This window comes from Centroberyx affinis, unplaced genomic scaffold, assembly GCF_046629955.1.
Source record: "Centroberyx affinis isolate AG114_WGS23_722 - 3 ecotype Tasmania unplaced genomic scaffold, CSIRO-AGI_Caff_v1 ptg001078l_1, whole genome shotgun sequence".
NCBI classification, from domain to species: domain Eukaryota; kingdom Metazoa; phylum Chordata; class Actinopteri; order Beryciformes; family Berycidae; genus Centroberyx; species Centroberyx affinis.
In genome coordinates this window covers 221994-235784 of record NW_027279625.1, presented here as the reverse complement: position 1 = coordinate 235784, position 13791 = coordinate 221994, and the positions used below count along the sequence as shown (strand labels likewise).

The window sequence follows — 13791 nt, the reverse complement described above, 5'->3', positions numbered from 1 at the left end:
CATTCCCTGTCTACCCTCAGCCACCAACTTCTGAAGCGCCTCAGGGTCAAGTACTTAAACCTTTTTATCCCCAACAACCCCAGATACCAGGTGCTCAAACAAACCCTAATTCGCCTGCTACCAAAAAGCCAGTGCCAGATGCACAGCCTCCAGCTTCTAAAGGTCATCCTCAGAACCCCCAGCCTGTAACATTACCCCCTGGTCTCGCTCCTCAAAAATCACAACAGGTCACTCCAGCCAATAATGAAAAACCCCATGAGCCTGCCAATCCACAGCCTAGTAATTTTGGTTTACTCCCACATCCTCAGCCAGGCAATCCATACATTCCACTTGTACAATGCCCTCAGATTTGCCCATCTGGATTTTCCAACTGTTGCCCTCAAATCGCTTATCATGAACATCATCACCATATTGTTCCGGCTGGACTTGAGAGTAAGGGTGGCCCTCCAGTGTACCCAGGACTTCCATTCCTTCCTGCATTGGGCTATTCTAATTTTGGTTATGGCTTGGAGTCTGCTCCCCTTCCTCATAAACCAACTGAAGCAACAACAGTTGGCACAACTGTGACTTCTGCCCCAAATGTCCAAGCTGTTGGTGAGTACTGGAGCCAAATTGCACCTCAGTCAATTCCATTTGAAAGCCAGCCTGAACTGCAGCCATTTTTCCAACCACCAGATGGCAACCCTGCTGCACTACCTGGAAGTTATCCTGACAAACTTGCAAAGCCTGAACTACCAATGTACCCTTATGTTGTGCCTTATAATTCACAATATCTTGGAGGCCCCACCGATGTGGGACCTCTAAAATTCCCACAAAGTCTATCACCAACTCACTCTAATATGCCCTCTAAACCTCAGGATGCAGTTAGTGACCCAATGAATCAAATGTTGCAATATTATGAGTTGTATAATTTACAGCCCCCAAAGCAGCAGTACCACAAATTATCTTCTGGTGATATGAAGAATCCCTCAGAACCCGAACATCCCATGAAGCCTTATTTTATGTCCTACAATACACAATATCTACAACAGCCACATATTTCAAAGCAGCAAAATAAACAACTAACAGCCAAGGAACTGCAGCCACCTGGCAAAAGGTCTAGTGAATCTGAACCTCCAAAGCATCCTCAAGACGAAAGCAAATTATTTGATCCTCCACTGATCCCCTACTACATGCTTCAAGACGCTCAAGCACCTCCTTATAACAAGTCAACAAGTGAACCTAACAGCTCCTCAAAACCTCAACCACCTGTGAGTGACTCAAAGAAATCCTCAAAATCTGAACCTCACATGCACTCATATTTTGAACCAAATGGTTATGTATTGCTTCAACAAGGCCCACCAGGTAGGGTGCCCAGCAGTTCCCCTGAATCTCCACTGCCTTCCAGGGATCTGGTTCATGACACACATGAGTTCCTGGCACCCAAACATCAAAGGCATCGCAATGGTAAACCCCAACATCCCCAGAACTTAAAGCAACCACAGAGAACACACCCCAAACAGTTGGCAATGTATGGTCTTTTACCTGGGAATGCTGACTATATGCCAAGCCCCATGGGTGAAGAATCAACAGAAGGTTTGACATTGTATTACTCTGCTCCCAATGGCCCTCACCCTGCATCTTTGCCCCAGGAGCCCTCTTTCAATCCGGCACATTTAAAGCCTGAGTTATTCAAAGACGTCTGGAAGTTTGTCATTCCTATAGGCTCTAGCCATAGGATTCCACCCCATGATCCTGGACAGTCATCTCAAAGACTGGGCTCTGCAGCTAACCACCAACCAAATGGTATGTTATTGTTAATGTGATCAGAAATGTTTCACCGAATCACATGGACTAATGTGCTTGTCTCTTGCAGGATTTCTAAACCAAGCCATCGAGAGAGAAGGTGGTCATCAGAAGCAGAAACAATCTTAACCTTTTTACTGAGAATAAATAATGGAAACGGACTAACTGTTTTGTGCTTGTGCTTTCTGTCAGTTTGGGAGTGGGTTTCATGGTTGGTTAACATGTTTGGCAAAATGAGGGAAAACTTGTCTACAAAAGTTGGAAGGCGAAAAGGGTTGGATTACCATCTAATGTTAGATGCCTCGAAAGGGTTAACTTGCCTCTTGTGGCATGAGCAGACTAATGCCATGTGATTTCCTTTTTGTATAGTTTCAAAGTTAAAACACTGTTTGCTTTGTCAGTATTTTTTGTTGGCATTATATCCACCTTTTTGAATCAAACGTAGGTAAAAGTGCATTGCCCTTGTATTTGCCTTAGTTGCATGAACTTCAGAACTAGTGCTTCCTGAACATTGACCCGTTCATGCAAATAGACATTTGCTAACATTTACCCATTCATCAAAAATTACCAAATGTCAATGCAACCCAAAAATCTGTTTTGGGCTGCTTCCTTTAAAAATTGAATCTGTTCCACATTACTCCTGTAATTGGTAACATAATCCACTGTTGTACATTGTTTATGTTTTGAATATTTGGTCTTGAAGTCCATTAAAATTTTTGAAGTTAAACAATTGAATCCAGCTCATCGGCTGTATATTTAATGGTATTATTGATCATGTAAAATGCTTCTTCATCAAATTGATAATACCCTTTCCTCTTTGAACATGTTTTGAAAAATCAAATGATATCGTTTTGTTTCTTTTTACCAGTGACTAGCAGAATAGTTATGAGATTAACGCATCACATGTAATCTGTTACACTCTGACCTTCCTGGATCTCAGAGAATTCCTACTCTTTGTAAATTGTGAACATGTTTAATTAGATTTGTAATGTTTAAAATGTCTGAACCTTCCACTGAGCCCTTTAAGGTAGACTTTGAGTAGAAATTCTTATTTGTGTGAGTGGCTGCTGTTTTGGTGGCAATGTCTGTGGGTCCACAGGGATGTCATGGGCATGAGTCAACACAATCGGCAAACTGTGGCACTCGTCCAGCTCGGAGCCCTGTGTTTTGCAATCACCCTGGAAGATGTGGCTTAAATGATTTAACGCATTGTGGTACTTGTGTGTTCATTCAAAGTTCTGTGTAGAGAGGTTGTCATTGTAAATGGCCTCATGTAACCTGAAAAAAAACTTTCACCTCCACTGACTGCTGATTTCTTAAATATATTTAACACATCAACTAATTATTTGTAGGAAACAAAATAAGACATTTTCAATAACCTATAAATGCTACTACTTGTTTGCATATTTTACAATGCATGTTAATACCCAAAACACATAAAAGGCTTCAACCTGAGAGATTTTACAGCAGTATTGAACGCAAATCTTTATTATCCATTTTAAAACAGATTTTAAACAGAATTGTGTTATGCAATACACAATATGTTCCATGTATGTGGCCCTTGTTAGTCCAGCAATTATTGGCACATCTCTCCCTATAGTAGACTAAATGTATTGGTGTTTTGTCCACCTATCTACCTACCACATGACACTTTCCTTTATCTAATATGGACCATCATCAAGTTACATCACAACCACTGTTGCTGAAGAATGCAAGCATAGAGAGTCTGTGTGCTGTATGAGGGACTCGAAGACTTAGAAGTGTCTGACCTTCCCTGGGCATAATGGTACACTAGGAAAGGGCAACACTACGGGTTCGAGTTCAGGCGCACCTGGCGTAGGTGCCTCCCTCTTCACCATAACAGCAATGATCTCAACACTGGCTGAGGCTGAGGCTGAGGCCGATGCTGCAGCAGGGTCAGTGGCTACAGCGGGGTCAGTTGCTGGAGCGGGGTCAGTTGCTGGAGCCGGGTCAGCGACTGCAGCGGGGTCAGCGACTGCAGGTACTACTGGAGCCACAGACACCACTTCACCTGACTCTGATGACTCTGCAGACAGAAGGCTGTTGAGGTCAGGGTTATGAAGGGAGGTGAGTCTGTGGTGCCTCAGACCGTGCCTGTGTGTTAGACTGTCTGCATTGACGTGGACCACTTGTGGCAAACCAGGACCTGCAGGTGCAGTGCTGTTGGCATCTACAACAGGAATCTGAAAAAAAAATGTAAGTGTGAACAGATCCTTCAAAAGAAATGATTTATATATATATATATATATATATATATATATACATGTATATATTAAATTAGGGTGATGCTGGTGACAAATTTTTGGAAATCGAAATAATTTACCAGAGTGGCAAACATATTGCAGTCCACTGAGTGTCCAGAGCTCAAACCTTTCGCAGTACAAAAACCACGTTCCTGGTGAAGAAAAGAAAAAGATGATTTTCCTCCTTTTTCATCATACTCAATTGCTATCATAGATTTGATGACCAGCATTATATATTTCCTGTATTCTTAGGGAAGTCTCTTAGCAAGATTAACATAATGTGTGGGTTGTAAATTAAATTGAATCGTATAGCTACCATGTACTTTTTTTTTTTTAATAAACCCACTGCTCCACTCTCTTGAAAAAGTGTTGTTTCTCTGGTAGAAGGCACATGCCTTGTGTACTTACAGCCATAGCATCATTCAGGGGCACACAGGCATCATCAGTGCAATTAGCCTCAACTATGACATATTCTGCTGCATAGGTGAGCCCACCAGACACAACCTGAAACAAAAGGTTGAGAAATATTTGTGTACTGACAGCCCCAAATAATGTACAATTTGCATGACAGATCTCCAATCAGATTATGTTTAGGCCCACCTGCGATGACATCCTTCCAACCTCCGCAAGAATGAATGTTGCATTGGCCGTTAGGTTGTTGAAGGTTACCAGAGATGCATGAACTAAGTCCAGTGCAGTGGTGTCATTCAGGGGAAGGAGGGTAGGGCAGCCGAGGCACATGTCCTCTCTTGATTCTACATATCAGAGAAAAAGAGTAGTTTTTGTGTATACGCGCATGTGGTTGTGTATGTGAGTGTGCGTTGATATGGTAGTCATTGTGATCTGTGTGCTTTACCTTCTGTTTTACACTTGAATGCTGCAACAGTAAGAGCTCCGTCCACCTTCTTCAGCACCACATCACAGTCTCCTTCTATAGCCTGAATGGAAACAGCAAATCAGTACTTCCAATATAAAACAACATAATTGACAATATTCATATTTTTCATATATCTCATTAACTGATACCCTCAAACTGGTGAGAACATGAACCGTAGCATCCGTTTATTTAGCTGCTGCATACCAAGGATATGCAATCTCACCGTCAATATTTTGGGTCTGACAGTGCAGTTGGCAACAGGTGTGGGGTTCATCACATGACAGTTTGTCTCCAGCAGGTCAACTTCCAGGACATATGTCTCCTGTCCATCGGCCTAAGGAGAGGTAGAGTCAATCGTTATATAAAAATATCTCCTTTGGGAGGCAATTTGTTGGACATTTTTTGGATATCAGATGATTGCCATTGAGACAGTCGCCCCTAAACTGAAATTACTAATGAGAATTGGAAATGGAGCACAGTTATAATGTTCATGTTGGTTCCTGGTTCACTCTGACTGACTATGTCTACACAAATGTCAGCAGGTGTTATTTAGGGGGCGGTGTTATTATACCACACAATATTGATACTTTCTTTAGCAAATGTATATGGAAAAGACTCAATTTTAAAACTAGATGAAAAAAGATTAAATAAAGCTTGGAGACACTATAAGGACATATAATGATGGTATAACATATCCACATAAGATTATATTAGTGATTTTACAAGCTATGCTCACCAAATCTACTTTATAATATATCACATTTCTGGATGAATTCATAAATTATTCATTTTCCCTGGCATCCTGCTATATTTTTTTTAGGCTTGGCTTCTTTTCATAGGATGTATTATCATTATACAAAACAGTACAGAAATCAGTTTTTTTATTCAGTGTTGTGTCTACATCATCCTAATGCAAACTCAGTCACACATATTGGTCTGACACAATACTTACTCTATGATCCTACACTCCAGTGGTCTAGCGGTAATAGTTGAGGTGAGTATTTTGCCATGCGTTGTATTCTATGTTTCCACCTCAAATCTGATAGAAAAAGAATCTGTATACATATCTAAACCCCTGACTACACAACTTCACTCGCTCACTTACAGAGGCAAGCATCTTGATGTCCTCAATCCTGTTCAGGGCGTACTTGTAGCCGTGAGAGTGCTGGCCGTTGAGGAAATCCAGAGCCACCAGAGCTGCCTGCTCTGCCTCATTGGAATCGCATGGAAGTGGGGTCTCCTTGTAAAGCACCTGAGCCCATACCCCCACCAGCAGTCCCAGAGCCACAGAAATGCCCAGGGGATTCATTTCTACCAGAGGTACAATGGACAAGATAGAGGATTCAGACCAGCCGGACAGTCAAGGAAGAGACAGAGAGACAGAGCCCATGCAGCCCATGGTGTATATATCTTGCACTTTAAACAGGAGGACAGAGCCAAGGTAAACAGCGCAATCATCCCTCTAACTCCTGCGTCACATGTGGGTGGTTCATTCTTGCCCCCTCAGACCGGTCTCTGTCTTGGGATTACTGCCAAAACAAATGTAAACTGACAAAGTCTGGTGTGGGGTGAACTGGTGTGCGGTAAGCAGACTCCAGGTTGAATCTGTGCTGGTTCGCTGTGTGCTCTACAGTAGATCACACTGTACATCACATGCACTCCATGCCAGCTTTGGCATGAATGTTTCTTAAATTGATATGTCGTGTGTTGGAACTGGATTCCCGTCTCCGGAGAGGTCAGAGGTCAGAGTCAGTTAGAGAGCAGCAGAGCTCGGAGCTGGTAGGGATTCAGTGACTTGCTCAAGGACACTTCGGCAGGGCGGATGTTTGCCAATGCGGGGCTTGAACCTTGGTCACAGCTGAAGGACGCTCTCTTAGAGCACTACGGTGTGCTGCCGCCCCCAATGTCCTCAAACACAAGGTGAATTGGCAACACACCGTCCACTGGGTCTACAGCGCTGCATGAGGGACTCAAACAAAACAGAACAAAACAGCAAGGATCAAGTGCAGCTGGATCATGAGCATCTGCCACACGTGACTGCAGCAAAATGTTGCTGGCCCAGAAAATCACATTCATAGTGCTTTCTTTATTTATTTTTTTGTCTTTTTTTTATGCAAACATACACAATAGTTGTCACTTTTAATATCCTTTTATGAAAAGTTTTAAATTACTCCAACATAAGAAAGAGGAATGTTAATATGTATGTTTTCTTTCTTTCTTCAAAAATACAGCAAATTGGCAATGAAAGTTCATTCTATAACACAAGAGTAGCTGAGTACAGTACAGTGGATGCCAGAGATAAAAATAAATAAATAAATAAATGAATAAACAAAAAAATAAAAAAGTTAAAATAACTTAAAATGTTAAATATAAATGTTACATGTTAAAATAAATAAAAATAAAAATGTTAATATATAGCCTATGTTACAGAAAGCAAGGAGCGATAAATCTGATTGGTCGGGGCACAAATGACGCAGTCTACATGCGACTGTGCAATGGAGACGTCAGTAGATGCGCTGCCGTTCGACATGGTCAAACCTCTGAACATCGTGGTAAATAAATAGTTTCCTAATTCAGTTATATCAGGACATAAAACATGATAGTTCATTGCCAAATGGCGGCTCGTCCCACTCAAAAGTCTCGATGAAGCAAGCAAGTAACGGTAAGCCGAGGTGGTCTGGGCTGGTAGCCTAGCTAGCCATTTGCGACGGACAGTTGTGTTAGTAAACTGAAGTTAGCTGGGACTTTAGTTAGGACAGCACGTGTCAAGGAGAAGTCGTGTCAGCTCGGTCCAAATTACGAGCCATGTTGTGGTTCTGGTGGTTTTCACTGCCTGAAGAGAATATTCAACTAACCTGGCTCAGTGTAGCAGCTCAGTGACTTGTTACCTGACTTCGACTTGTTTGGTAGGACAGAGTCACCTAACAGGGATCCCATGCAGGTCTGGAAAGTGCATTTGGTCATTTCCAGGTCTTGAAAAGCATTTGAATTGCCCCAAAAGTCTGAAAAGTCTTAGTGAGAAACCTGTCGTGCAGCCCCAAGACACATATGACTGTATTTTCTGCAGTTGTAAACCCACGGTCAATTCACATATTGTGGTATTTGTTGTGTGAAGCATGATCTTCAGTGACAGTGATATGACCTAGGTAACCTAATTAACCATATTACCCAACAGCAGACATCATTGAAATTGAAAACCGACCAAAATCTTCTAATCCAGACAAAACAATGAAAAGGGAAAAAGTGTGTATTTTTTAAAAAAGAGAGTGCATAGCCCAGCATGTAGTAACACATCCATTCTTTGTTCCAGCAGCTGGGGGGACAGCGTGTGTGGTTTGCCCATTGAGGAAACCCTCAAAAGCAGAAATGAATACAAGGGCAACAAAGGGGAGTATGAAAACTATGCCAAGGAGTGGGTGGTCATACAAATACACCAACATGCGACGCAAGTGTTCCCCTCTCCACTCAAAGTCTACACTGGAGCAGCTGGTAGCAGCCGACCCAAACTATACAGGCAAAGTTAAACCAGACCTATTTCCAGTCCCTCCTCAGACAGTGGACCATGATCTTGAAACTGGGTGCCTCTCTGTCACAGGGAAGCTGCAAGAAAATGCAGATTCAGGACTGTTTCATATGAGCTGCGTGCCTCAGACCTGCCCTCCTAGCAGCCAAAAGAAGAGCCACAACTCCTTGCACTCACATGACCCCCCATCCTTCGTTCTCATCAATGGTCAGGCTCTCACTCATGTGCAAACCACAGAGCCACTAAAGCAAAGCAAAGGCCTCAACAGAAGGAGGAGATTCATGTCTTCTATTAAGGGAGTCTCCCATCCCTCTAGGCGGGCCAAGAGACGCTTGTGTTGTAAATTACAGCTGTGGATGTGGAGGAAGTGGAGGAGGGCGAAATGCCGTTTCTGGATATTCAAAGCCAAGAAACGAGAAAGAGGAGCTTGTCTGATCAATTCCAGCCCCTGCCCCAGTTTAAAGACACAGTCACAGACACATAAAAGGAAAGTTCAAAAGCACCGCCCACAGAGCCCGGAAAAGTTACAAGAGAGAAAATCACCTCTAGCTGTTGGATGTGATACTCAAGGAGGCTCAGAGGACAGGCTTGACAAAGACAGTTGCCTCCAGAAGCTGTGTGAACCTACTGGTCTGTCAGACATATGTACTACTACCAACCTATTGCAGAACCTGGTCACTGTCACTGATGTTGGTGTGGGCACCACCCATCGAAACATGCCAATGACGACAGTACCGTCTCAAAGACATGGAAAAGGCAGCGATATATGTGTGGGAATCACAGATAAACACATACCAAAGAAAACATTGCCATCTCAAAGGCTTGGTGGCCAGAATCTGTATGAACTTGTTGGCCCATCAGAACAATGTACTGCTGTCACTCCACTTCAGGACCAGGCTACCAACAGAGATACTGTTGAGAGCTTCGCCGGTAAAAAGATGCAAAGCCAGCATCAAACTGACGTCAGCCACAAAGCACTGACAACCCACATCCATGGTATACCTACTGTTTTATTGTTTTTGTCATATTTTGCTTGACTTTGCTGGTTTTCATGGTGATTTGAGTGCAGTGTTTTCAATCTCTCTTAGAATTCCTTAATGACTTCTATAGAATATATGGAAGTTTCATCCCACTACAAAAGAGCGATGTATTGAGACACCTGAAGAGGAAGTTGAACATGGACTTCAGTGACAGGTAACATCTTCATCCATGTGGTCATGTTTTGTAGTCTTGTGTGGTTCTGTGTTGCACTGCCAGGCTTTGAGGTTTGATTCTCCCTGGGAATCCATGTACGCACTCACAATGCTGCTTCGGTTCTAAAAGAGTTCACCAAATGGCAATATGCAAAATATCATATGCTGGTCTGTCATGTAGGAGTGGTAAATAAGGCCTTATTGAAGTCTCAGCACATTTTTGAAGTCTCAGCACAAAAGGAGGCAATGTGTCGAGTTGCTTGTGAGACCACTTGACAGTTGAATTCTGTTTGACTTCATTTTGTGGACTTAATAAATGGATACAAAGTGTCCCTCTGTTCCCACATGAATTTTTGATTGCTACACAGCCAAATTAACAACTGAGGAGATGGCCAGCAAAAGAAGCGACAGATTTAACAACTTAATCCAAGGTATAGATGTAATTTCCTCAAAAGGAAAACCAATAGTGTAGAGACAAATATTGCATCCAAAGACAATTTAAATTCCACTTTTCTTGAATCACTTTGAATCACTTGTTACATTGTTTCAAAGGTTGTAAGTGTGTGCACTGAGCTCAAGCATCCAGAGTAGTGTCAGTAATGTTGAGATGTCACTCTGTGAGCAATCATTTTATATTTTGCCACCCTGTAGGAAAAATGCAGTCTTCTCAGAGGTTACAAAGTACCAAGCTGCGATGGTTCAGAGACCTGTTCCCTCCTTCCGCGTGGTCTACAAGAAACACATGCTGACACTGGACGACTTGTCGACGCTGGCAGATCAGAACTGGCTCAACGACCAGGTTGGCATCTAATATTTCATATAAATCGTTGACACTTTGGAGTGGTAAGATGTATGCCTGGAAGATAAGCCTTAATGTTTAAGTAGAATTTGATTGGTATATTTAAAACTGATGTGGTTTTTGTGTTTGTTATTCTTCAAGGTTATGAACATGTATGGAGAACTGATTACGGAATCTGCCCATCATAAGGTAGTTTTCAGTGCCGTGTAGATTAGTTAGCAGACTTGGCTAAGATAGTACTTGCAAATAGCATTTGGTTTTATCCTGCTTGGAGCACTAGATGGGTTGGGTGTTACTACATCAGGACAATTCAAATATTGTACATCTGAATTGTTACATTGTAGAAGATTATAGTCAATTAAGTTTGCAATATTTGCCTGTAATCTAAACTTGCTAAACTTGCCACTGAATTGCCCTATTTGTCAAGCCACATCCATATTATTTGTATATACTACTTGGCCCAGGTCTGTTTGTTAAGCCTCCCAGTGTCTTTGAGTGTCATAATTTTAACTGGAATGGGATTTTAACAGCACATGGAATTGCACAGGTCTAGATTATATTCATTTCATCATCACAGTTGAATTTTCTTTCCCTCTTTTCTCCACTCTTAGGTCCATTTTCTCAACAGCTTCTTCCACCGACAGCTTGTGACCAAAGGATATGAGGGAGTCAAGAGATGGACAAAGCAGGTCAGGTTTAAGATAGGAGTGGTGTGTTCTGATTTATGATCATTTATCCAGACATTACTCATAATATAGATCACTGTTGTTGTGAAAAGAAAGTCATAACCCCAGTTTTGGTGATTATTTAGTTTTAACTCCAATTAATTACATCCTCCTTTATGGGTGGGGAAAATTATGTGACCCTTGGGTTCATGAAACTCTTCCAGAACCCCATAAGCTTAGCTAATAAATGCATGGTGTTCAATCTGAAAACAAGGCTGTTTTTTGTAGTTCCTGAAAAGTTGACATTTTGGCAAAATAGCCATGCTAATATGCTAAGAAGTCCACATAATAAATCAAAGTCTCTAAGATGGGAATGTTAAATGAGAATCTATAACTATGTGAGTGAGTGAGTGGATTTAACAGCTTCCCTGGGTCTCCTGTTGTGCAGGTGGACTTGTTTTCTAAGAGCCTGCTCTTGGTGCCCATACATTTGGAGGTTCACTGGTGTCTGGTGACTGCTGACACGGTCAAAAAGAGGATCTGCCTCTACGACTCCCAAGGCAACATGCTCCAGAAGGTTGCAAGGGTAACAATAGATTTCATGTGACTGGCAACACTTCCCACGATGACACCCTCCAACCATTTTGCTTTTATTCATTCATCATTCTTCCATGTCTCTTATCACAAAAATGTTTTCTTTATGCTTTGCTTACGATAGAACATCCTGAAATACTTGATGACAGAGGCAAGAGAGAGGCAGCAAACAGCGTTTCAGAACGGGTGGACAGTGTCATGTGATGAGGTTTGTGCTGATTTGTGTGCCTGTGTATTTGAAATGATATGCCTTTTATTCTGAGCACACTAGCTGGTTACACAAAGGAACACAATAGATTTCTCATGGGCCATGTCCAGCCTTACAGCGCCACAGCGCCGCCTGCTGGAGTTTCACTGGACATGCCCTTGATGTGGGTGGAGGATGTGGTGTTGAGTTGATGTGTTGCTGTCTCCCCCTACTGTCCTTTGCAGGGAATTCCACAACAGACCAATGAAAATGACTGTGGAGTTTTTGTCTTGGAGGTACCAGCATGCTTTTCCTACCTAAAATGCATGTGTATATATTACTTCTCTATGATTTCTTTTTTTGTATTTTGTGATCAAATCATTTCTCTCTCTCTCTCTCTCTCTCTCTCTCTCTCTCTCTCTCTCTCTCTCTCTCTCTCTCTCTCTCTCTCTCTCTCTCTCTCTCTCTCTCTCTCTCTCTCTCTCTCTCTCTCTCTCTCTCTCTCTCTCTCTCTCTCTCTCTGTCTCTGTCTCTGTCTCTGTCTCAGTATTGTAGATGCCTTGCCTTGGCGAAACCTTTCCATTTCTCACAGAAGGACATACCAAGGATACGAAAGAGGATCTACAAAGAGCTGTGTGACTGTGAGCTCCATGAGTAGGGCTGGCCAGTATTCTCCAAAGCCCTCACCACTTATTTATATGTAATACCGATAAATGCTGCTTTACGATTGGGTGGGAAACCATCACACCCCCACACTTTTTTTTTCTATGTAGGGCTGCATTACTGCTCTGTAGCTGACCGTCAAGCGGCGCTCATTGGTCCATGCCACTTGTTGAACGCATTACAGTACTGTGAGCACATTTTTAGTATGGCTGACCCTAGTCGGAAAGTGTGATTCCTGTATCAGGTGTGGCGTCTAGAGCTGAGCGGGCAAAATCCTAACCGTAATCATTACATGATTGTTGTATTTATTTAATCTATATTTAACCAAGCATGTGAAAAAAAATCAAATCTTGTTATTGTTCATATATTAGATTGGACTTTTACTGAAGACAGTAAAGCACCACCAGAGCCGTTTGTTTGAATTGACTGACCACACAGAATATGAAGCTTGTGTTTTCTAGATGGATCTAATCCTGCATGGTCCATCTATTTTCTAGATCAGTAGACATTATTTGCACTAGTTTTATTTTATTTTTTAAGAAAGAAGTAGACTTTAATTTTACGTTGTCCTCCTTGTGGTTTACAGTTTGTTTACATCATCGTTAACCAATTGGCAGAGTGAATGAATGGAAGTTATGTATGTGTTTTGTTACCACTGGCACCTTGAAGAGGAAAGTTGTTGAGCTGTTGAATCAATGTCCAGATCATTAGTATTATTTTATTAGTGGTGTTTGTTTGTGGCTATATGTATAAAAGTTTGAAATAAAACCCGTCAGTTTGCAAACATGTTACAAAGTTTATTTTACGTCCTTCATCTTACAGATCAGGTTCTGTATGCACTGCATACAGAACCTGATCTACAGCCTTCATGGGTTTGTTTTGGATACAGTAATACAATATACAGTTTCTAAATATACATGATTTCCTAACTATAGACATTTCTTTTCTCAATCTCCAGTAGAATATAACTGAATGCAAATGTGTCCCCTGACCAGTTATATTATAAAACATACACTGGATTAGAAAACATAGAGCTCCAGGTAAAAGAATAGATTTTAAGGCACAAAGACACCTCTCTAACCTGTGGTTTTCAGTATGAAAACCAGATGAAATGTATTTATGAAGAAATATTGTGCAATATGGGATATTCATTAGATAAATCTGTTCACAACAGACAAAAGGTTAAATGTCTATTACTGACCTTGTCAGTAAACTAGTTATAATGACATACAGTTTAACAC

At 41.7% G+C, this 13791-nt stretch overlaps 2 protein-coding genes across 3 annotated transcripts; one reads left to right on the top strand and one right to left on the bottom strand.

Annotated features, from left to right (window-relative positions):
• Positions 1–3539: 3539 nt before the first annotated feature.
• On the bottom strand, positions 3540–6235 carry ahsg2 (alpha-2-HS-glycoprotein 2). The gene is made up of 7 exons (XM_071523229.1): positions 6032–6235; positions 5150–5260; positions 4906–4987; positions 4650–4804; positions 4458–4553; positions 4130–4201; positions 3540–3989 (listed from the first exon to the last, which is right to left on the bottom strand). The coding sequence occupies exons 1-7, from the start codon at positions 6233–6235 to the stop codon at positions 3540–3542; spliced, it is 1170 nt and encodes a 389-aa protein (XP_071379330.1).
• Positions 6236–7453: 1218 nt separating this feature from the next.
• Positions 7454–13319, top strand: LOC139647389 (sentrin-specific protease 5-like). 2 transcript variants are annotated; one of them, XM_071523283.1, is made up of 10 exons: positions 7454–7588; positions 8240–9445; positions 9538–9643; positions 10294–10441; positions 10583–10630; positions 11053–11130; positions 11555–11692; positions 11825–11908; positions 12133–12183; positions 12435–13319. In XM_071523283.1, the coding sequence occupies exons 1-10, from the start codon at positions 7570–7572 to the stop codon at positions 12543–12545; spliced, it is 1989 nt and encodes a 662-aa protein (XP_071379384.1). In that variant the 5' UTR covers positions 7454–7569; the 3' UTR covers positions 12546–13319. The 2 variants fall into 2 exon arrangements, with proteins under 2 accessions (XP_071379384.1, XP_071379383.1); XM_071523282.1 differs by having other exon boundaries at positions 8237–9445.
• Positions 13320–13791: the final 472 nt, after the last annotated feature.